This window comes from Amphiura filiformis, chromosome 13, assembly GCF_039555335.1.
Source record: "Amphiura filiformis chromosome 13, Afil_fr2py, whole genome shotgun sequence".
Lineage (NCBI taxonomy): Eukaryota > Metazoa > Echinodermata > Ophiuroidea > Amphilepidida > Amphiuridae > Amphiura > Amphiura filiformis.
Window position 1 is genome coordinate 22,808,705 of NC_092640.1, and position 25,961 is coordinate 22,834,665.

At 38.1% G+C, this 25,961-nt stretch overlaps 1 protein-coding gene across 2 annotated transcripts in view; it reads right to left on the reverse strand.

Annotated features, from left to right (window-relative positions):
- LOC140168130 (uncharacterized) overlaps window positions 1-25,961 on the reverse strand; it is a 91,586-nt gene that overhangs the window by 4,228 nt on the left and 61,397 nt on the right. For both annotated transcript variants that reach the window (XM_072191439.1, XM_072191440.1), the window contains 4 exons: window positions 8,955-9,074; window positions 5,919-6,026; window positions 4,624-4,827; window positions 1,897-2,004 (listed from right to left, as the gene is read on the reverse strand). In XM_072191439.1, coding sequence (XP_072047540.1) covers window positions 1,897-2,004; window positions 4,624-4,827; window positions 5,919-6,026; window positions 8,955-9,074 — 540 coding nt within the window. The remainder of the gene's footprint in view (window positions 1-1,896; window positions 2,005-4,623; window positions 4,828-5,918; window positions 6,027-8,954; window positions 9,075-25,961) is intronic.

The window sequence follows — 25,961 nt, forward strand, 5'->3', positions numbered from 1 at the left end:
GGGCATTTACGGAAAAGGTCTATTAAAAACGTGAAAGGATTGCGACATTACTTGAGACAAATGTCTCAATGTATGGAAATATTTGTACAATATATGTTGCAAAAATGGAAGTCCCTTTTGAAAACGTCATATTCAAACATGTAAAGATTTCTCTTTAAAATGTTTGCGACATTTGTAGCAATATGCTTTCGGAATTTTCAAATGGTGATACAAAATGTCTCATTGATGTTAGACTACTAAACATTATGGCATGATTGTGTTATCCCACTTTTTGACACACAGTTAAGGGCTGGGGTATGAACGTTTGGACAGTATTTATTGTGTGACATTAGAGCACATCAGACATATCGAATTGCATTCTGAATACGAAGAATGTCATTCTGATATCAAATAATTTTGATTTTTGAAATTCGCAATTTAATACACATTTTATGGCAAATCACTAAAATTGATATTTTTAATATTTAACAGTACTTGAAGTAAAATTTATAAATCTGATGATTTATACTTTAAGTGTATGTAGGTGGGATGAAAAGCCGACGATCAATTGAAAATTTTGACCTTTCGTATTGAAGATATGGATTTTTTTTCCCAAAACACAAAAAAAAATTAGGTCTTTTTGGGAAAAAAATCCATATCTTCAATATGAAAGGTCAAAATTTTCAATTGACCGTCGGCTTTTCCTCCCTGCTACATACACTTTAAGAATATGTCATTAGATTTATATAATTTACTTCGAGGACTGTTATATATCAAAAATTTGAAAAATATCAAATTTTTATAATTTGTCATAAAATTTGTATTATATTGTGATTTTCAAAAAATGAAAATTATTTGATATCAGAAAGACATGCTTCGTATTCAAAAATGCAATTCGATAGGTCTGAGGTGTGCTCATGTCGCACAAAAATACTGTCGAAACGCAATAAACGCTCATTTTAGATCCCTTAAGTGTGTATTAAACATTTGCATCATTCTTTAATTTTCAATTTCATATATCGACTTTGAAACATTTTGTGGTGAGCATGTTCCAGTTTAGATATCAAGTAGACTGTATCTATTTCATGTTAAATAAAAGTGAAATAACAAAAGCTCAAACCCATGTGGTGATTTTTTTTCAAGTATTCACAACGTGAAAACGAGTGCCATCAATTGGCTTACATACTACAGTTTTTTTGGAATATTGGAAATTCACGGAAAATATTGGATTGCGTTTAAGGGATGGGGTATGAACGTTTGGACAGTATTTATTGTAGGACATTAGAGCACATCAGACATATCGAATTGCATTCTGAGTACGAAGAATGTCTGATATCAAATAATTTTGATTTTTTGAAATTCACAATGTAATACACATTTTATGGTAAATCATTAAAAATTGATATTTTTGATATTTAACAGTACTCAAAGTAAACTTTATAAATCTGATGATTTATACTTAAAATGTATGTGGGTGGGATGAAAAGCCGACGATCAATTGAAAATTTTGACCTTTCGTATTGAAGATATGGATTTTTCCCAAAACACCAAAAAATAGGTCTTTTGGGAAAAAAATCTATATCTTCAATATGAAAGGTCAAAATTTTCAATTGATCGTCGGCTTTTCCTCCCAGCTACATACACTTTAAGAATAATATCATTAAATTTATAAAATTTACTTCGAGGACTGTTATCAAAAATGTGAAAAATATCATATTTTAATAATTTGTCATAAAATTTGTATTATATCATGAATTTGATAAAATGAAAATTATTTCATATCACAAATACATTCTTCGTATTCAGAATGCAATTCGATTTGTCTGATGTGCTCTCATGTCCCACAGAAAAATACTGTCGAAACGCTCAAAACACCTCATTCCAGATCCCTTAATATAAAGTGCCTATTTTATTTACCTGCACAGTCGATTTCATCTGTTCCATCAGTACAATATGCTTCAGCGTCGCATCGCACGCAATTTGGAATGGACGTCAAGCCATCATCGCATATGAAATCTTGTTCTCCTTGTGTATCACAGGGACGAATAATATTAGATGTAATATGGATGGTTTTGGTATTTATAATAAATGACATAACTAGCTCAATGCATTCACCTAATTTGAATGGGATGATGATAAAGATCTTTTATAATGGTTTGTGCTTCATATAGACCCTCCCTCGGGTCCGTGGAGAACGACTGGTAATGTAGATTACATAGCATTAAAAATCAACCCAATACACGGACCCTCCCAGTCTGTAGGCAATTTGACTTCCAGCTCCCACAAACTGCTGGAAGTTCACTTTTACGGATTTGGAGTCACGCAATCTTTCTATATACCACGTCCATGTTTTCACTACATTAACGTTTGTGTAAGCGACTAAACAACGATATTGTATCCGACCAATCAACGCAGCTTGGCAGCGCGGGGATATTTGAAAAGGCTTCCCTAGCTAAATAATGTGCAAACATTTGCAAACCGCACGCGATAATGTACGCAATATGGACAATAGGCCTAAGTCCGAGTCGAGTGGTTGCCTTTTATTATTGCGCGTACCATGGGTCTATCAGACGCGTGCCACTTGAGCTCAATACCTCTCAGTTGTTGACAAGTGTCCCATCCGATCTTGCGTCACATCCCGCGGCATAGCTTTGTGCTACCATATTTGAATTGAAACTGGGGCGGGGCTTTCATAATTGACATCGGAATCACCGTGCTTCGTTGAACGAATATTTGGAAGTGAGATCTCTAACAGATTGGACCAGTCTCGGAATCAGCGCTCAATGGACTTTCGCGTTCACTTATAATACGAGTATATTTCTATATTGCTGCATGGTTGACTGTGGTGGGTGTAATTAGTGGCGTCGATTTGTGGATGAAGAGGAATGGGTTTTTGGCATTGAAGAAAATAAGGGGGGAGTTGGCATTTTTTTCATAGGGCATTACGTAATTATTTATTGTTACATTATCCAGAGATGGAACCGAACCGAGACTGGGGCCAGTCTATGCTTCATAATGTTTATGCTTTATATGCTTTTGTATATTACTCATTGTATCTGTATGGTTTTAAATGTTATGCAGGGACCCGTGTAAGAACAGCATTTAGCTGATCGGGCTACCCTGGGTAAATAATTCGGAGTAGAAGTGATGTAATAGTCGGATTAACTACTATAGCAATAGGTTTCAAACAATTTTTGATTATATCGCGCTTCACTACAAGCAAGTTGCACTCATCACGTGTTCATGTCTGCAATCATAGATTGAATACAATACCGCTCTTTTCAATGGTACTAATCTTCAGGGGCTATTTTAACGTGTCTCACTGTCACGTTCGTGCAATGAGATAAAAGTGTTGATGAAGTAGAGTGCGTTTCAAAAATTGACATTTTTACCTGAATGTGACCGTAAGAAAGGCTCTACCATTGTCTACTATTAAAGCATATCTACACGGATGGTTAATTGTCACTGCACGAATATTTTATCTCGTCACGTACGTGACAGTGAGGCACGTTAAAATAGCCCCTGCTAATCTTACAGGTGCAAGTGATTAGCATGATATGAATAAGCTATAGAATTAGGATCCAGGTCGTTATCCCTGCTCATTGAAATCTATGGTTCAATGCTGAGGTACTTCGTGAACGTACTAGTGCAGCGCGATATAATCAAAAATTGTTTAAACCTATTGCTATGGTAGTTAATCCGATCATAAGTTCATAACATCACTTCTACAGCGAATACGTGTCCAATTTTGCATTTTGAATAAGCAGGCTTTTCAATAAACAACAGAACTGATCTGTACCAATCATTTCGATATAACCAGGAGGGTGAGAGTTCGTGGATGCAGCCCGTCACTCAGAAGACCCGGTAGTCAGGAGACCCGCTATTCAGAAAACATATTATTCAGAAGGCCCGCTAGTCAGAATTTTCTGAGTAGCGGGCCTTTTGAATAACGGACTTTCTAAATAGTGGGCTTTTTGTTGTATTTTATGTAAAAGTCCCGCTACTCAGAATTTTTTTCTGACTATCGGGTTTTCTGGCTAGCGGGCTGTATCCATTACCCCCAGAAGACCCGCTACTCAGAATGCCCACTGTTCTGAATTCTGACTAGTGGGCTGTTTTAATCTGTTTTAACCCTAACCCTAGCCCTATATAACCATAACCATGAGAACTTGGTTTTCTGAGTAGCGGGTTGTCTGAATAGAAGGTGTGATTCTGCAAATGGCCCGTTAATCAAAAGGCTCGCCCGATTTTCTGAGTACCGGCCCTTCTGATTAACGGGTTTTCTGATTAGCGGGGCTTATGGTTAGCATGTTATTTCAAATGTTATTTAAAAAAAAAGAATTTCAGAATTCTGAATAGCGGACCTTGTGGGTGACGGGTTTTCTGAATAGTGGGCCTTCTGAGTAACGGGTCTTCTGAGTGACTGTTGTCCCCCAGAGTTCATAAGGGCAATGTCGGGGATCACGGGTCACATGTATGGGAAAACATATACCATCAACAGCCATTTGTTCATTGTAACGAATGGTTCCTGTTCTAACTACTTCCTGTCTGACGGTCTGTGGCTAGTAAGGAATCGTCTTTGACCATGCGTGGAAGGCATTTCCCGATAGATATAGTAAGTTTCCTGATATAACCTGTATTTACTTGTAGTTTTACAATCTCCAGCATATGCCTTCAATTCACAGATGTGTATATCTTGATTATTATGAACGCTTATAAAACGTCCCACAAGCCCGCACGTAAGTTGTATAACATCTCCAGCAGTAGCATCAACTCTTCCAAACACAGGATTATTGAGTGTGTTACTGTCATTACCAGCACGAATAATGGCACCATCAAGTCTATCGCCTTGTTAATCAAAAAAAAAACATAAAATAACTCATTAGAACCTCATCATTGTAAACAAACCCTGGCAATCTAGCTATTTTTTTTCTCTGAACTTGAAACTAATTGCAACCGGTCCTAATTTGCATAAAAACCAAAATGGCCCGGATGCAGGTGTCAAATTTCAGAGTTGGTTAAATCTGGTTAACAACAATGTCAATGTATTCCTCTCAAAGTACGGTACTGTAAGCCAAATAATTAAGGTACCAGTTACGTTCACCCCCTGTATATTCTAAACAAATGCAGATACATAATTGGAACCAACAGCCAATAGCTGCATCTTTTAGCTCGAATTTAAGACCTCATTCGTTGAAATTGTTCAAGAAATAAAGACACGACGATCCAAAAACCCAAGGAAGATGCAAATTTAAAAATTGCAGTTTGCCACATTGCATGCCCTATTGATTTGTACGCAAAGCAAGAGAACTAGCGCCGTACTTTCATTAATTAGCACGAAAAACTAGCGTCGTGCTTTCATTGATTAGAACACAAAAGTGCAACTTTTTATTTCGTATTTTCATTAGGTTTTGGGTCACCATTTCTTTAATTCTCAACCAATTTCAACAAATAAGGTCTTAAATCAGAGCTAAAGAGTACAGGCATCGGCTGCTTGTTTTAATTTTGACACATTTGTCTTTATTTAGGATATACAGGGATGAACACAACTGCTACCTTAATTATTTTGCTTACTGTATAGTTACAGCTATCTCCGACGTACATAACTTGGGTTACAGACGAAAAGGCGAAATGTTAAATTGTTGCTCCATAATAGGGGTAAGATACCGAAATATTTTCCGATTTTGAATAAAATGATCCCAAATTGTTCCAAAAATAAATCAAAATAAGAATATTTAGCATTGTTTTTGGATGCTTTGTTACATAGGAAACAATACAAAATAAGTCAAGGTCAATATGAGTCAATAGGCTTTGAAATTGATTGCCTTGTTACCTAGGTAATAAAACACTGATATATGGCAAACTATTTTTTTTTCTTCTGCGTGTTTCGTGTTTTAATGACACGGTCACGCCCCTGTTATTGTATAGGCTAAACGTACCGTAACATTCGCTCATGAAACAATCATTTCTGTTATAAATGACGACTCTGCCAACACAATAAAGTTGTTGCATATCCACCGCCCACCAGGCACTGTTGTTTCCGTCCACTATTCCAAAAAACGAAAACAAGAAGAGCAGAGTCTCAAAAAAGACAATCATCATGATCATTGACTCAGAAAGGTTGAGTTTGCATTTGGTCATAAACTTGTTAACAGGCAACCTTATGGAAAAGTACACTTATTCTGCCTATTTGTTTGTTATATTCTGTTATATTTGGTACCAATGTATAGCTATGGATCTCCTCTATCCAGTGATTCCAAAATAAGTACACGCATTCCCCACATAATGCCGCTATAATGCCATAATGTGAGAGCGGCTGCGCGCCCTCGCAAAACTTGGGAAATTCTGCCTATGGCCAATTCCAAGCAAAAGCGGACATGACCCAAAACATGAAAAATGCTCAAAACTTCAAAACTACAAGTGCTATAATGGCAAATTTGGTACCAACAAAGAGGTTTTCATGCTCTTTAAATTAAGTTGTCTTGCAGTTACGTTGGTGCATGTTTACTATGAATTTTCTTTGAAAAGCCTGTCATTGGCCAACTTTGTTGCTTTCTTGAGTGAAAAAGACGTCCATTTTGGATCTCCTTTGCACATCTTCATTAAGGTTTCATTTCATGTTTTTGTTTAAACTGCTTAAGGAATATTGAAATTTACATATTCTATGATGTTTTTCATTTTTTTAATCTTGTTAATGTATTTATTACGTAATTCGTTTCCATCTTTTTGGGCGGACAAACTGTAGTACGAGTTACCGTAGCACCATGTTTTTTGCAAGCAAATCTGAAACTATGAAGGACATATCTTTTTAAAGGCCCTTTCAGTGATTTCACAGGAACATTAAAAAAAATGGAAATTTGTCAGAGTTGCTTAGAAATAAAGAATAAGTCTACAGAATTTCATTAAACCACTTTTCCCTGAATACATCGACAAATTAGTCAAAAACAGAAGTTTTAGAAAGGTTTTCTACTTCAACTCAGATCGACTCGAGAAAATCGAGATTTTCGTACAGTGCGCCACCAATCGACTGGAAAAACTTCCTAGTCAAGTGTTTCTAACACGGGGAAGTAGAGTCTAAATTGATTTAAAACAGACGCTTAATTTTTGTAGTAGAAAACAAAATAAGCAATTAAAGGTCACCGAGGCAAACTAACGGTCAATTCAAATATGAAAAACAGTTAAAATTGTGTATTTTGTTTAAAATAGTAGCTACTGATGTAATAAGTAGTAGAAACAATACGCAACGCGTGTTGGTACGTGGAGAGTGAGCTTCTTTCGATCTCGAGTCGGACTTTTTGTACTGTCAGTATCAAAAGTCCAGAATCATGCAAATGCTTTATTTTGTCTAAAATACACGGATTTCGACCGAACCACTAGCAGGCTATGTTAGCACATCTATGCCAATTACAAAGGTACCAAAATCTGAATTTTGATGATTTTTACGATCGTCCGGATGAGCAAATCACTGAATGGGCCTTTAAGGTACGTATATCAAGATGAACTTTAACATAGCAGTTACTTATCATAATCAATTAGTCTTTATAGTGGTTTTTGCTTTAGGACACCATCAAAATAAAAGTGCGTGATTTTTTAGCATGTCCTCTGCTCGTAGCACGAGTAACTTCTTTTCACAGCTGTCCCATACATACAGAAGTTGATATCTTCATTAGCTATACTGTGCGGATCTAGCCTTGAATGTTGGGTATTAAAATACAAAAAATGAAGATTCCACTCAACTGAGTTTAAAAGCTGGAGCATAAAGTTGTAAAAGGATGCCCAAAAGTGTAACACGCGTTACCATGGAATTGCCACATAATACAAAAGTATAGGCCTAACAAAATGCGGCGAAATATGAAAGGACATGTCCAGTGTAACATAACAATCAAGTTTAAAGAATAAAGTCCATATCCATTAGAATAATTTAACAAGAGCAAAATAAAAATCACGGATTTTACTTTACAATCATATTGCTGGTTCCCCTCACAGGCCCGTACGCAGGATTTCATTTGGGGGTGCTGATTTTGAAAAAGTGGACTTTTTTCCAGGGGGGGGGCGATTTTGTGAAAAGTGGACAAAATTTGGATTTTTTTGTCCAAAAAAGCGTAAAAAACCTGATTTTTTTCCTCGCTATGCTCGCAAATTTTGGGACTTTTTGTATACGTTTCCTAATTGGGGGGGGGGGGGGATGCGCGTCGCACCCTCGCACACCCCTTCCCAACTTCGATGTTAGATGGTTAGCCTTATCATCCGGGTTAGGTGGGGGTTAACACTGTTATCACTCATTTGAGTGTAAACGTATTATTATGCCAATGGAAAAACCTGGGGTTGGTACAACACCAGTTGTCCCTCTAGAAAACACACCCTCGCCTTTCATACGTTCCCCTCCCCCACTTCGATGTTAGGCCTAAAAAATTGTTTGATTGGCGTAACATGAAAAAAATTAGGGTAGGTCGGTCGGCCAGTTTTTTATTTCTAAATTTTTTTACAGACATTTTAAGCTGAAAATCGCGAATTTTTCTTCTTTTTTAAAATTTAAATCTTTTTTTATTTTTTTCTCCATTTTTTGCAAAAAAATAAGAAAAAAAGTCTAGGGTCGGGCCTATTTAAGGGTTACGCCAATCAAACAATTTTTTAGGCCTTAGATGGTTAGCCTTATCCTCCGGGTTAGGTGGTGGGTTAACACTGTTATCACTAAAATTAGCGCAAATGATTGATCTACGAGAAACTTAAGAAGTCATTTTGAGTGTAAACGTATTCTTATGCCAAAGGAAAAACCTGGGGTTGATACAACACACCAGTCGTCCCTCAAGAAAACACACCCTCGCCTTTCTTACACTCACACCCCTCACCCCACTCTCACCCTTCTCTTTGGTCGAGGGTTAAGCAAGCTGTTACAACCAAATTTTTATACCGTGACGGTGATCTTAACACGGAAGAATCCATTAGGTGTAAGTGTAATTTTAACTGGTTATTACCTGTATGGGTACATGAACCATGGAAATAGTCTCCATCTGTATTTCCATCCACAGCCAAGGCAGGTGTTCCGCCGAAGCCAATACTGCTTTGACTAGAGTGTTCTCCAAACAGGGGTATTTCTGGAAACAAACAAAACCTTACGTCTATAAAAGTCTTCATATTTCAATTGCATATATCAGGTGTGAACGGTGTGATATGTTGTAAAGGGACATTCCAATTTTGCTCTTCCTATAGGCAACTCCGTCATCGAGCTCTCCAAATCTATCAGGAACTTAGATATCATTGTTGATCCTACCAATAATCACTACCATGTCCATGTGTGACCATATTGCCTTCCTTAAAGTTCCTTAAGTATCTGGATCAGGATACCTGCCAACATGCAGTTTGTTCCCTCATATCTTTCAGGCTTGGTTATGGTAATGCCATCCTGTATGGTATCACTGAAGTTGATGACACTCAAAATTATGTTACTTTCAACATTCACTCCTTGCTCACTCAGGAACAGCTCTTCATTATGTTTCACTTGAAAGACTTTAAAAACGTATTGAAACAGTTCTCAGATTGATGACGAAGATCAAAATAAATCCCTCTTTCGGGATTACTGCGCACTTTGGGGTACTAGTAATCCAAAGTATATAAGCTATAACTCTAATTTCGCGGATTATAAGTGTTCAACTGTAAACACATTGTTGTGCTAAAATTCATAGTTCACAGCTCACTTCATTTCATCCATAAAGGCGCTGGAACTGACAATAGCGATATTAACACAGAATAGCAACACTGACTGCTAATATGCAATTATCGATGTGAGGCTTTGAAATTAGCGCAATTATGATAAGAATTTGTTGAAATTAGCGCAATTATCAACCATCTTTTGAAATTAGCGCAATTATGAATTAAACGTTGCAATTATGAAACTTTCAAAATGCTCCATGAAAATAGCGCAATTATGATAATAACTTTTCCAAATTAGCGCAATTATCAACCCCATTTTGAAATTAGCGCAATTTTGAACTAAACATTGCAATTATGAATCTTTCACAATGCTCAATGAAAATAGCGCAATTATGACAATAACTTGTGCGCAATTTTGCGCTAAATTGCGCAATTTTCAGATTTTCACTTTACCTCTTAATTGAAGTGATAATTGCGCTATTCCGCTATTTTCAAAAAAATGGCGCAATTTTGCGCTAAATTGCGCAATTTTCAAATTTCAACATTTTCACTTTACCTCTTCATTCAAGTGATAATTGCGCTATTCCGCTATTTTCAAAAAATTGCGCAATTTTGCGCTAAATTGCGCAATTTTCAGATTTTCACTTTACCTCTTCATTGAAGTGATAATTGCGCTATTCCGCTATTTTCAACAAAATTGCGCTAATTTGCGCAATTTTCAAATTTCAGATTTTCACTTTACCTCTTCATTCAAGTGATAATTGCGCTATTCCGCTATTTTCAAAATTGCGCAATTTTGCGCTAAATTGCGCAATTAAATTGCGCAATTTTCAGATTTTCACTTTACCTCTTCATTGAAGTGATAATTGCGCTATTCCGCTATTTTCAACAAAATTGCGCAATTTTGCGCTAAATTGCGCAATTTTCAAATTTCCAGATTTTCACTTTACCTCTTCATTCAAGTGATAATTGCGCTATTCCGCTATTTTCAAAAAATTGCGCAATTTTGCGCTAAATTGCGCAATTTTCACATTTTCACTTTACCTCTTTATTGAAGTGATAATTGCGCTATTCCGCTATTTTCAAAAAAATTGCGCAATTTTGCGCTAAATGACACAATTTTCAGATTTTCACTTTACCTCCTCATTCAAGTGATAATTGCGCTATTCCGCTATTTCCACAAAATGGCGCAATTTTGCCCTACATTTTGCAATTTCCAGATTCTAATTTTTTTCATAACATACACGCAGCAGCCCAAACGTTTCGAGAACATGCTCCAAGTGGGACCAGAACGGAAGAACCCCGCAGGGCAAGAAAGAAACTGTGAACTGCTAATTTTTTTAATAACATGCACGCAGCAGCCCAAACGTTTCGAGAACATGCTCCAAGTGGGACGTGAACGGAAGGGCTGCGGAGGGCGAGTAAGGAAGTGTGAACTGTTAGGTCTGATGTGTTAGGTCTTTCTTAAGAAATTGATGTTTATGCAGTTTAAGTGCGAACTGTTATTGAGAAATTTTGAGAATTTAACTTTACCTCTTCATTCTACTGTTCAACGTTTACGCATACACGCAGCAGCCCAAACGTTTCGAGAACATACTCCCAGTGGGACCAGAACGGAAGAGCCCTGCAGGGTAAGAAAGAAACTGAACTGCTCATTTCTTTAATAACATACACGCAGCAGCGGAAACGTTTCGAGAACGTGCTCCAAGTGGGACCAAAACGGAAGAGCCCCGCAGGGCAAGTAAGAAAGTGTGAACTCTTAGGTCTGACGTGTTAGGTCTGATGGTTACGCATTTCCTTCACATCTGGGGATTTACGGCCAAAATGTGTTTCTATTTGCTCCAAGTGGGACCAGAACGGAAGGGCCCCGCAGAGCAAGAAATAAACTGTGAACTGCTAATTTTTTTCATAACATACACGCAGCAGCCCAAACGTTTCGAGAACATGCTCCAAGTGGGACCAGAACGGAAGAGCCCCGCAGGGCAAGAAAGAAACTGTGAACTGCTAATTTTTTTAATAACATGCACGCAGCAGCCCAAACGTTTCGAGAACATGCTCCCAGTGGGACCACAACGGAAGAGGCCCGCAGGGCAAGTAAGGAAGTGTGAACTGTTAGGTCTGATGTGTTAGGTCTTTCTTAAGAAATTGATGTTTATGCAGTTTAAGTGCGAACTGTTATTGAGAAATTTTGAGAATTTCACTTTACCTCTTCATTCTACTGTTCAACGTTTACGCATACACGCAGCAGCCCAAACGTTTCGAGAACATACTCCCAGTGGGACCAGAACGGAAGAGCCCCGCAGGGTAAGAAAGAAACTGAACTGCTCATTTCTTTAATAACATACACGCAGCAGCGGAAACGTTTCGAGAACGTGCTCCAAGTGGAACCAAAACGGAAGAGCCCCGCAGGGCAAGTAAGAAAGTGTGAACTCTTAGGTCTGACGTGTTAGGTCTGATGGTTACGCATTTCCTTCACATCTGGGGATTTACGGCCAAAATGTGTTTCTATTTTTCTTAATAACATACATGCAGCAGCCGAACGGGTTTTTCCATCTATTGCATTTACCCACTTGTCACGGTTCTGCAAGGGGACATTGCAAAATCCCTAATGCTTTGTACAGGGCCTTTCAGTTGAAAGTCAATTTTTCAAAACAAAAATACCACTCATTTGCCTTGTCTTTGGTAATTATTCCGTTTAATCCATGACTTGGAGCATGTTCCGTTTCGGTCCCACTTGCAGCATGTTCTCGAAACTTTTGGGCTGCTGCGTGTATGTTATTGCAAAATTAGTTCACTGGGAAATCAAGTCAATTTCCTGGTCATAAATACAACTTTTGCATGTTTTGTATCCAAATACCTTTTTTTTATGTCATGTTTTGTGATTTCTCCCATTGAGTGCAATAACAATGGTAAGTGTCCTCTTCGTGTGCGAGGTCGCAAGATGGAACAGCCGAATATCGGCAGCATTAGTGCATTTGTCATTTTCATGAATGATGATGTACGTCTATAAGTATCATAATAATCATCATCATGGACAGGTAACAAGCGGCACTGTGCAGTACCGCTCTGCTATTCAAATGCGTGGTGCATCGGTTACGTGTATTTTAAATGTCAACCTGCCGAAAATAATCATCGTATAGAGCGATCCCTGTACTAAAGTCTAAGACAGAGTCGCACCCACCTTAATATTAACATTTGCGACACTCGATATTCCACTCTCTTTATCCTAATTATATTGAAATAACACGCACTTGCGATATCGTTTAACAGTCTACCTTCAGACAGATTATCACACTTTTCATGCAAATGGATGCGACTATACAAATCGCGACATGTTTGTCTTCTATGGAAGGGGCCATTAATTCTTATTCCTTTTAATTAGGAGCACCATCTGATTAACGCCAATGCAGCAGTGGTCGGACGCGATAATCTACCATTTACTTGTTCGCGAAATTGGGTTGACGGGTATTGGCGCCTACTTTCTTAACGTTTTGCTTACAGTATATCTTTATTTATAGCCTAGGGGTGTTTCATTAAATCATGATATCGGAAGTAGGTCAACCAGGGGGGTCTGAAATTTTTGGCAAGACAAATAGGGGGATCATAAATCTTGTATGACCCAAACGTTCCTATTTTGATGTTAAGTCTTTTGGAAAGGGGGGCCACCAGGGGGGCCCTCATATTGTGGGAATATTAAACAGTAGGCCTACAGAAACACTGAATAAGGTCTATGCACATTTTCACCCCCCCCCCCCTTTGCAATATAAATCAAGATCAAGACTATTTGGGCCTACTGCTACAATTTGCGAACACTTTATGCATGTGCCGGAGGGGAGGGGGCCCCGGGCGACATAACCATATCCAGCAAGGGGAAGGAAGGAATTAGAAACACGGTAGAAAACCAAATGACGACACTAAGATAGACTTCTTTACATGCCTTTGGCAACTCCCCGGGAGAGGAACCCTGTCACACTTATTACACAGCCCCTTCAACACTGAAACCAAACCAAAAGGCAATATAGTTTATTTCCATTGCATATAAATTGTACACACACACATTGAAAAAATTTGTACATGACAAAAATAGGCCTACACACCAAGTAACCGCGTAAATATTCATCAACGACTTTGCAATGGAACAAAATGGAAGGGGCCAAACATAGGGGCAACTATTTTGAAACGCCATTTACCAATTTTAGCCCTCCCACCACGCCGACGGCCTCATCATTATTGCAGACCACGACGACGGCTTATCCGAAAAAAAGACTACAACATAAACTATAAAACACGACAAAACACACATGTCATGTCCAGCATCGTCTGTTATTATTAAATAAACATAGCGCCCCACTCTACAAAATGGTGACAGTCCCGTTTAATCACATGATTCATCACATGATCGTAAACAAACAATCATGATAATCGGAACCTTTCACATGCAGCTCCACGATGAGTAAAAAAACAAAAACATACAAGAATGTAACGGAAGCCTAATGTATTCAAAGCAGGTAACTTCGTTTGTTTTCATTGACATTGCAGTTAATAACACACATTCCTTACTGTTACCCTTACAAGTGTCTATCACGCGAATCAAAAGATAGCCTGTCTTATTATAATGCACTTTCATTTTCCCACACGTTCGAATGGGAATTGCATTGCGAACTTTCCCAATGTTTGGTAACCGTATTTCCTGCAATAATGTGACAACTTAACGTGGAAAGTTCTATTCTATATTGTTTGGCAATATTGTATTTTGTCAATACAATAGTATGTTTAAACTTGTAACTTTGTGTTTTTGATCGGAAAGATCGGATATTTTTATTGCCGATTCGAAATTCTGGACCATCGCAAGGGTGCAGAACTGTTACGTCTAATGTTTACGCATTTCGATTCCGCTACGTGTTAGGTCAGACAGATACGCATTTTCGACTTTTGAAAATAGCGGAATAGCGCTATTATCACTTGAGTGGTGCGGTAATGTGAAAAATTCAAAATTGCGCAATTTTGTCTAAAGGCCATTTTGAAAATAGCGAAATAGCGCTATTATCACTTGAGTGGTGGGGTAAAGTGAAAATTGCATAATTGCGCAATTTTGTCTAAAGGCCATTTTGAAAATAGCGAAATAGCGCTATTATCACTTGAGTGGTGGGGTAAAGTGAAAATTGCAAAATTGCGCAATTTTGTCTAAAGGCCATTTTTGAAAATAGCGAAATAGCGCTATTATCACTTGAGTGGTGGGGTAAAGTGAAAATTGCAAAATTGCGCAATTTTGTCTAAAGGCCATTTTTGAAAATAGCGAAATAGCGCTATTATCACTTGAGTGGTGATGTAAAGTGAAAATTGCAAAATTGCGCAATTTTGTCTAAAGGCCATTTTGAAAATAGCGAAATAGCGCTATTATCACTTTAGTGGTGGGGTAAAGTGAAAATTGCAAAATTGCGCAATTTTGTCTAAAGGCCATTTTTGAAAATAGCGAAATAGCGCTATTATCACTTGAGTGGTGGGGTAAAGTGAAAATTGCATAATTGCGCAATTTTGTTTAAAGGCCATTTTTGAAAATAGCGAAATAGCGCTATTATCACTTGAGTGGTGGGGTAAAGTGAAAATTGCAAAATTGCGCAATTTTGTCTAAAGGCCATTTTGAAAATAGCGAAATAGCGCTATTATCACTTGAGTGGTGGGGTAAAGTGAAAATTGCAAAATTGCGCAATTTTGTCTAAAGGCCATTTTGAAAATAGCGAAATAGCGCTATTATCACTTGAGTGGTGGGGTAAAGTGAAAATTGCATAATTGCGCAATTTTGTCTAAAGGCCATTTTGAAAATAGCGAAATAGCGCTATTATCACTTGAGTGGTGGGGTAAAGTGAAAATTGCAAACTTTCGCAATTTTGTGTAAAGGCCATTTTGAAAATAGCGAAATAGCGCTATTATCACTTGAGTGGTGGGGTAAAGTGAAAATTGCAAAATTGCGCAATTTTGTCTAAAGGCCATTTTGAAAATAGCGAAATAGCGCTATTATCACTTGAGTGGTGGGGTAAAGTGAAAATTGCAAAATTGCGCAATTTTGTCTAGAGGGGAAATTGGATAAATGTGGGAGGGCGCTGTTTTATCAAGAAAGGAGGGGTAAAGTGAAAATTGCAAAATTGCGCAATTTTGTCTAAAGGCCATTTTGACAATAGCGAAATAGCGCTATTATCACTTGAGTGGTGGGGTAAAGTGAAAATTGCAAAATTGCGCAATTTTGTCTAAAGGCCATTTTGAAAATAGCGAAATAGCGCTATTATCACTTGAGTGGTGGGGTAAAGTGAAAATTGCATAATTGCGCAATTTTGTCTAAAGGCCATTTTGAAAATAGCGAAATAGCGCTATTATCACTTGAGTGGTGGGGTAAAGTTAAAATTGCATAATTGCGCAATTTTGTCTAAAGGCCATTTTGAAAATAGCGAAATAGCGCTATTATCACTTGAGTGGTGGGGTAAAGTTAAAATTGCATAATTGCGCAATTTTGTCTAAAGGCCATTTTTGAAAATAGCGAAATAGCGCTATTATCACTTGAGTGGTGGGGTATAGTGAAAATTGCAAAATTGCGCAATTTTGTCTAAAGGCCATTTTTGAAAATAGCGAAATAGCGCTATTATCACTTGAGTGGTGGGGTAAAGTGAAAATTGCATAATTGCTGATTTTCTTCTAAGTCTAAAAAATACACTGATAATAGCGAAATTAGCCCTTTTTGATAATAGCAGTGCTATTATCGCAATTATGTGTAGAAACGAATGACAAAATAGCGCAATTGCGTCTAGTATAAAAAAGAGCGCTAATATCGCTATTATCAGTTATAGCGCCTTTCTCATTTCATCAAAGAACTGCCAAGATCTTCTTGTTATCTTTCAGTTTTTATACCAACTACAAATTAGACATAGGACAAACGCACGGCGCATGCGCGGCCCGGGATCTTTAAACAAACCGGAAATGTCACTTTTTGATGTAAACAGAGTTCGTACATAGAAACTATAATGCTGAAATTTCACCTTTTTACTGTCTATAAATAACGCGATCGGATGAAACTAACTTGACGAATATTATCATTACAGTCATGACTTTTATCAGCATTAATGCTATGGATTGGTATGAAAAAATAATATCGAAAAACATCGTTTTACATTCCGTCTTCATGTAAAAAAAATGAACGTAAATTTTCTCGTAATTTTAGTATAAAAATGTTACCAAAACCATGCCAATGGCAAGCTGAGTTTTTCATTTTAAGACCTGAAGCTTAGAGATAATGTTTGGAGGTATGTTTTCTTATTAAAAACTTTTGAGACGGAGGATTGGTTCACTGAAAGTGAAGTTACAAAGCAAAATATGGCGGGCAAGACCTGCGAACAGTGCAATGATTTGCCTTCAATTGTACAGGTAAGCTTAAAACTGTATGACAGTGTGGGACCGTTCACAAACACTTGTTCAGGACTTCAGGGGGTCTGATGCAAAAAATTTCATCACAAAATTTTTTGCCCCCCCCTTTCAGATCTCAAAATTTCAGCCCCCCCCCCTTTTGGACATGAAAATTATGCGTCAACCCCATACAAAGGCATTTAAACACAATTTTCTCAGGAACATTTGTGGTCAATTTTTCAGGGCCCCCTTAGGAGGCTCAAAACTTTTAAGGGCCACCATTTTGCATCAGGTCCCCCTAAGTGTTTGTAAACGGTCCTTATAATAATGCTATGAAGTATTTGAAACCTGTTCAGTATTTTGGTACAGCAGCTCTATCCAGAGCAGGATTCAGTTGGGCCCGGGCCCAGGGCCCCCAAATTGCACTGTACCCCTGGGGCGGTGAATTATAGGGGAGATTTTTTGGCAGGCCAATAGGTGGGCATGCATTTTTGGCAGGTCGAAATGGGGTCAAGCGATTTTTGGCTTACACCCAAAAATTGTAGGAAAAGGTTAGGATTAGGAACACATTCAAATAATGCAAAATTTCCAGCTCACTGCGCTCGTACTATGATAAGACAATTTAAGGTTCCCCAAAATCTTGCATTTGTAAGGGGGGAGCAAAGATTTTTTGCACGACAAAAGGGGGAAGGTTTTGGCACGTCAAAACGGGGAAAAGATTTTTGCCATGGCCGAGGGGGGGGTAAGCAGCCAAAAATTCTGCTTGTGTTGACGGTTTCTTGCACACTCCTATCGAAACAAAATATGCCCGTCCTACTGAAAATCTTTCCGATGCCACTCAATCTTATATGGAAACCAAAACTTGACCACTTGAGTGCACATCATCAGGGGTTGCAATGAGTTTTGAAAATTTATACAGGCTTGGTGTGCTACAAATCACATTTCTAGAAATGTTAAGGTGGGCTTGTCAACTTGGCTATTGGGTGTGCTGTTTTTAAAAATTGCTCTCTGTAGTCTGTAAGAAATTTAGAAATTTGAGCTGTGCTATAAATCGCACAGGTGAATTAAGATGTGTGATCACACTGGCATGCCTTAAAACTCAATCCCTGGCACATGCCTTCCTCACGGTGAGGGGCCAAAAAAAGTAACTCCAGCCCTGAGCCCAGGGGAAGGGGAGGCACACCAACTTTGGAGGTGATGTGTATGTAGGGCAATTATTAGACCCCCTTTTTCAGCGTCGCTGTCACCCAAAGACCCCATATTTGTTTTCGAACACATGCCCTGTCACCCAAAGACCCCCTATTTTTCCATTTGATCTGTCACCCAAAGACCCTTAAATTTTTCAATTTGAGCAGCAACTTGGCATTTAGGCAAATTCACCCAGTCAGTACTCTTTCCCCCCAGTAAAAACCCAAAATTACAAAAATTACCACTTTTTGCGGTGAAAATATGTTTTTACAGTTGAAAATTTCAAAAAATTTTAAAATCATGGAAAAATTTCCAGGAAAAATCCTGTTGAATTCTGCACCTAGAAGATGAATTTTAGCAATATATAAAATGACATGATAGAGGCACTGGTAATTTAATTGTAATCAAAAAGTGAGAAGCATTAGTATATAGTAAAACAGTCAATTTTTAAGGAAGAAATTAACTTAAATTGATCAAAAATGGTAAAAATGAACTGAAATTGATTAAATCAGTGACTTAAAAAATCATTTGATTTTAAATCATGGAAATGATTTAAATCTTGATTTAAATCAATTGAATCAAGCTAACCCTGTAGGGATACAATGTAAAATTTTAAACCAACTCAATAGTAGTACTCAATCTTCACTGATCCAACTTGGAATTAGCAGATTGGCTTGCAGACAATTTGCCCCTCAATTTAATTGGGTGTGGTCTATGCCCCAGACACTCTTATAATGTTTTAATGTTCACCTTTTTAAATTGTGTGTGTAACATAATAATTATGTTTATCTACCGTATATGTCCCTCCACCAACATTTGTATCTCAAACTCACACACACAAGTATGTGAAAGCCATTTTAGCACATAGCCCTACAGTGAGGTAAATAAGAATTGAAATTCTTGTTGTTGCGCGCACAGTTAAAAAGATCTCATGTGCTATTTTTACTTACCTGTAGCACTATATGCTGTGCCTTTTGTACAGGCCCTTTTTATAAAAAAAGTTATACATGCATACACCCACCCATAAAACACACACAGTAGTACTTAGCTTGTTTTTCTAGAAAACAATGGGGAAAAAAGGAGCATAGCACATGGCTTTTGCACAAAATATTTTTGGTGCCTTAATGTGCAAGTGAAGTAAAAAAATAAAATTAAGTTAAAAAGTTTTTTTAATGTATTGATGGGACAGGGGGAAATTTTGAAAATGTATTTTCCTTTCACTGCCTACATGTGCATTTAAAGTCTGGTTCTTACTCATGCGCGTATTTGGGGGGGGCGTGGGGGGCGCCAGCCCCCCGGGGTCAAAGAAAAAAAAAAAAAAAACAAAGGGGCGGCGGAAGAAGGGGCGGCAAAAACAGGGGCGGCAAAAACGAAGGGGCGGCAAAACGAATTAGCAAAGAAAAAAGGGCCCCAAAAATTGAAAAAGCTTAAAAAATTTAGAAAAGAGGTTGCTTTTGGGACACTAGCGCCTAAAATCCTTTTTTTTTGCTCTTCACTTTTTCAAACGACCGTGAAAAAAATTGGTTCAACCTTTTCGGGCTGTTAAGGAAGGGGCGGCAAAATTGTTTCTTCTTCAGCCCCCCGGGGTTGGGGCGGCCACGGTACGCCACTGTTACTCCACATCACAGCGTGATGCAATGCTATAAACACTGAAATCTGAGCCAGGGTTTTACAAGCGTGGCGGTAAAAATTCTCATCGCGGGATGGAAATTTCGGTCCGCGATAGAGTTGCTCAACTTTGTTAGCATCGCGCTGCGATATTGCAGCCGTGCACACCTGTGATTGGCTGCTGATGGGAGGGGGGCATATTGAGGACTACCAATTAATGCTACAGTGGAAACTCATAAAACACAAAGTTGTGCAGAATTCAAATTTTACTTCTTGTTATCAGGAGTTCGTGTTATCCAGTTCTAAATAACATGTGAAATGTATGCTTGGGAATGTATAAACATATATGTGTTATTAGGAACTTCATGTTAATAGGGTTGGTGTTAACGAGTTGCCACTGTATCTTTACTACTGACAGGGGCATATTGAAGAGTGTTGGAAACATGGCAGGACCTTGGGCAAGTGTAGTGAACATTATTACAGGTTAATATACACCAACCTACAGGTGATGAGGTTGGTATTTTTTTTTTTGGGGGAGGCAAGTCCATGTTGAGGGGTGGGACAAAGTTATATAGTGTTCAAAACTGACAAACAAAACTGCATTGGGATTACCAAATCTATACGGTACACATGGAAGACATGACCTTAAGCTCCCACAAAGGGATTGTAGATTTCAAATGTAGTCACCCATTTAGGGTTCCCCTTTTGAAATTCACACTCCTTGTGGACGTGTGGAAGATTAAGGTCATGTCTTCGTACCGATTTATGAAATTCAACTGGAATAGCCCATATGATTACTTGGTTTTAAGATCAATTTAATCCTCAGGTACCATGTTGAATGCAACTTTGCAACTTTGTTTCATTGTGTGACTTGTGACCCTGTGAATAGCACATGACCCTTGTTCAGTTCATCATGTCATATTAAAGCTATCAAACCAATTGTAGTGCAGGATAACAATAATATGTAGTGCCTGTTATATTGCGGAGTAAATTTTGAGCAGAAAGCTAGAGAACTGTATAGTCTACGACAGCACTTGGATGTTATTGGAAGCTTAAATTTTAAGTCTACTTGAGACTCCTTTACCGCTGCCTGGCGAGCCAAAATGCCACCCTTTAACGCTTAAAAGTTTTGGCAACACTACTTAAGTCCAGTTTCAAGTCCAAGTCCATGGCTCAAGCTCTACAGCACTGCTAGTGTAATGCCCCTGTCAGATTTTCAATCAAGGCTTGTCAATGGTTCATACATCATGCCGCTTGCCGCAGCGGCAAGACATATCAACCAATGACAAGCCTTGATTGTGTCTGTTTGTCTTACATTATGTGCACAAAACCAGCATTAGGCCTATAAATTGCTGTGGTGCATCCATGGGTTTTTTCTCCCAAGCAGTACATGGAGGATCATCCTGCCACTTTGTTTATGTTGTCATATGGCAATGCATGTGACTTTAACTTTGTGCTTCTCTTGTTGTCTTTATGTACCTTATTGAATCAGTGAAATTGTAAAATTGTGTGTAAGGGCTGTGCAATAAAGTATGGGGGTAATTTTTTAATTGCTCCCCCCTTTGGCCTGCCAACAAACATTGCTTTCCCCCCCTCTTGGCCTGCCAAAATAAAATCTTTGCAGCCCCCCCCCCCCATTTGCAAAGTTTAACATTACAGGCTATCATATTCCTCGAAGGGGGTCCCAAATATAGGGGGGGGGGGTCATAAAAATTTTGATGACCACAATGTAGGGAGTCATAAAGATGACCACAAAATTTTGGCCTGTTTAGGGGATAGGTGTATTGGTGGTGTGGGGGTCATAAAATGTTTGTTCCTGAAATACAGGTGGTTGTAATTTTATTAACACCGACCTTTTTTAAACAATTTGGGACCCCCTTCCGAAGAAAATGATAGCCCCCTAAATGTGCTAGAATATGATGGGAGCAGGAAATGTGCATATATAATATTTCTGCAAGTGTTTCCAAAAGGTTCCAGTAAATATGCTTCCCTCCCCCCCCCCCCGGCAACCCCCTCTCGTCCTGCCAAAAATTGCTTATGCCCCTTCTTGTGCATCAGCTTCCTAAAAGTCTTATCCCCCAATTTTACCCTCCCGAGGGCTCATAATTATATGATAGCTCATATAATACACCATAGGCCTACAATATATCTCCAAGGACTCAAAGATGCAAACTTAATGACATACAAACTTAATAAAAAATGGAGAGAAAAATTGCTTATGCCCCTTCTCGGCTTCCCAACAATCTCCCCACCCTCCAATTTTACCCTCCTGAGGGCTCATAATTTATATTGTACAGACCCGCAGGCTCAAAGATGCAAACTTGGCACCGGGACTTGGCATTCAAACTTGCCAAAAATCTTTTCCCCTAATTTTACCCTTCCAATCCAAGGGCTCATAATTATTGTACAGACCCGTATATATAAAATAGGCCTACACTATCTTTATAGACATATTGTCTATATGTCCGACTGCCCATACAGACTCAAATAGCCTTTTATAGGCAAACTTGACTTCAAACCTATTGAAAATGGAGAAAAATGTAAAATGCACTGAATTTATTCACATTTTGCAAGATGCAAAGTCATGTTATAAATAAAAATCTATGAGTAAACAGGGTCCTTATAAAATTTGAAGCTTCACTACAAGCTACTATACATTTAGATCAATTTTGAATTTGTGAGACGTTTTAAGCTTACCTACTGTGCACTGAACAAATACGGGTCGTTTTGGGAAAATCATGCCCGGCCGTATTTTGCTTTGTAACTTCACTTTCAGTGAACCAATCCTCCGTCTCAGAATTTTTTATTAAGAAAACACCACTCCAAATATTATTTGTTAGTTTCAGGTCCTAAAATGAAAAACTCAGCTTGCCACTGGCATGGTTTTGGCAACGTTTTTACACTAAAATTATGAGTAAATTTACGTCCATTTTTTTGACATGAAGGCGGAATGTAAAACGATGTTTTTCGATATTATTTTTGCAAACCAAGCAAAACCATTAATGCTGATGAAATTCATGACTGTAGTGATTATATTCGTCAAGTTAGTTTCATCCGATCGCGTTATTTATAGACAGTAAAAAGGTGAAATTTCAGTATAGTTTCCATGTACGAACTCTTTGTTTACATCAAAAAGTGACATTTCCGAATTCTTCAAAGTTCCCGGTCCGCGCATGCGCCGTGCGTTTGTCCTATGTCAAACTACAAATTAACATTGCAATCATGTTTTATATTACAGGGATTCCCTTCAGGGACTTTCCCGTTATGATGTAATGCACTACTTATTTCTGGTATAGACTTGTTTTTGTCAACAAGACATCGAAATCTCATGGGGATGTCCCATTTGATTGCATTTAATACCCAACTTATTGAATATAGGTACACATCACAATCCGGGATCACAATTTGAACTGTCGTGATGTGTAGGGCCTTATCTATATTATTAAACTTGGATAAACCGGTTACGCTTCGTGATTCAGAAGAGTATAGTTATTCCAAAGGGTCCTTATTCCGAAAGGTCATAACTCCGAAGGTTCATTACTCCGAAGGGTCGGTACTCCGAATATACAACAAGGTTCGCTACTCCGAAGGGTCATTACCCAATCACATCATGGATGATTGCGCTTGCAGTTATCTAGAAAAAATTGTAATTGTATGGGCGGAGCCATAGGCGGAGAGCCATACTTTAATTTTGTTTTGCAATATTTGTTCGCACGTTTAAGGGTTTATCTAGCCACTGTGTAGATTGAAAGTTGCAGGATATATAGTATGTAATCGAATGAAGAAGTAGATAGATTTTCTATAATAATATGTGTTCAGGAGAGGAGATATTTAACAAAAACAAAAACACCCAAGTCCGTCAAATGCACGAATAAGAATACGTGTATAGTATAGGCCTATCCACCATTGGGGAATTGCCGCAGCTGATTAGAGTCGTTCATTTCGTGCGGTACATGATTAGAGTCGTTCATTTCGTGCGGTAAATAGCGGGCAATGGGTGTATTTTTTGCTTGCTTTTGTGCTGCTTTTTGGAAACACTCGCGTTCGCTATAAAGTCGTTAATTTGTTTGCACAGACCTAGTCTCCTACACAGCCAATTTGTGTCGGGCGATCCAAACAAACATCGTGATAGTTACATACAGTCTGGCCCTGAGGCACAGACTATCAAGTGTTTGTTTACCAGTGACCTTCAATAAAATCGATACTGTAGTACAAACATGCTATATACAGGGTGTCCCTGAAAGAACTGTATCGTCAGAAACTTAATTGTTTGGGTATTTTAACGCCACAACTAAACAAAACTAAATACTTGGTGTGGTTGAGCAATAAATCAGCTATCACATACTTTTTGAATTTTGACAAAAAGACGAAATATTAAGATTAGAAATTTAATAACGTGGCATAATCACTGCGCATCATCATTTTTACTTCATTTACTGTATAAAACATACATCTTTTGACTCATTATGACACCAGATTTTTTTCTTTTTGAGAAACAAAATCCTTCCAAACTTTACATAGAGCCAAAATTTACAAGATTAAATTTTTATTTTGGCATAACAATTTAGGGAATTTTGTTTTGTTTGTTAACGTTTGTTTTAATACGCAATCACTGGGCACACCCTTTCCAACGAAAAATGAAAACTTTAATCTCAACATTTAATTTTGAGCATGGAGAAAGGAAATCATAATTTCCTCCTGTTTCTCCCCATTTTCCCCTTCTGTTTTTTTCTTCTCTTTTTTTCATTTTGCTTTTCACCTTTCCACATTTTTTTCTTCTCAGACAACCCTTGTTTACCAAAAGTAATAAATTTTATTTAATTAATGACGACACAGCATTCTGTCATCCCTGTCTAGCCCTGCTCCAAAGGTTTGACCTGGTTGTTAAACCGGCGCAGGCCAGATGTCAGAACTGCAAATCAAATGCAGCAAGGTAGAGGTTGTAATATCGTGCACATAGCTACATATACAGACTTGACATTTAATATGGAATACTTTTTCGCAAAATTCCAAGACTGGTCTGGTAGAGGTCTGCATAAACAGCACGGGCTAAATATTAATTGGGGTGTGTCGGGAGATGGTGTAAAATAATTGTATGACAGTAAAAATGCTTTCCATTAGTTTACATTATGGCGCTCATAATGTAGTGAATTAGCCTAAAATGGCGGATTTAAGGAGACTGAATTTGATTTTTGTGGGGGTAAAATTTCTGAATTTGACCAACATTATTCTGATATTATCAAATTCATTGGGGTTTGAGGCGATTTTACTGAACCTGAATACCAATAAGTGTTCGTCTGAACTGAAGATGCACCTGTGATCTACCAGTTTTGAAAGTGGGAGGAGCTTTAAAAATATGCCTCTTAAAAGTGATACGCACTCAGAAAGTTTGAATGGTCCCCTGGGACCAAAAGTTATAAACTTACTGTACACAAAGAAACAACGTAAGTTCATTGGATAACCAGGATTCCACACAATTGTTTTTGTACTGTAAGTTTTTAACATTTGACCCCAGGGGGGCCATTAAAACTTTCTGAGTACGTACAGCTTCTAAGAGCCCCATTTTAAGCTCTTCCCCTGTTCAAAAACTTGGTACATTGTAAGTGTATTTCAGCTGTGATGAATGCCAGTTGCTGACGAAGTTTAAGAAATATCACCTCAAACCCCTATAAATTTGATAATAACAGAACCATGTTGCATAAAGTCTGAAATTGTGTCCCCCACAAAGCTCAAATTCAGTCTCCCTAATTCCGCCATTTTAGGTAAATCCACTACATTATGAGTACCATAATGTAAACATGGAAAGCACATTTTCTATCAAACAATTATTTTACACCATCCCCCGACACACCCCGATTAATATTTAGCCCGTGCAGTCTATGCAGACTCCGTCCGAACCAGTCTTGGAACTTTGCGAAAAATATTCCATATTAAATGTCAAGTCTGTACCTTGCTGTGTATAGTGAACAGAGCACGTGTATTTTGCTCACTGGCAATTGATACAAACAGAAGGTATCAATAAATGGGACAGTATGAATGGATCATTGTCGAAGTTTATGTTGTGATGAAGTTTGGAAGTCAACATGTGCGATGATGCCGAGTATTAGGGAACAAACCAAAAGATCAATGACGTCCTATAAACG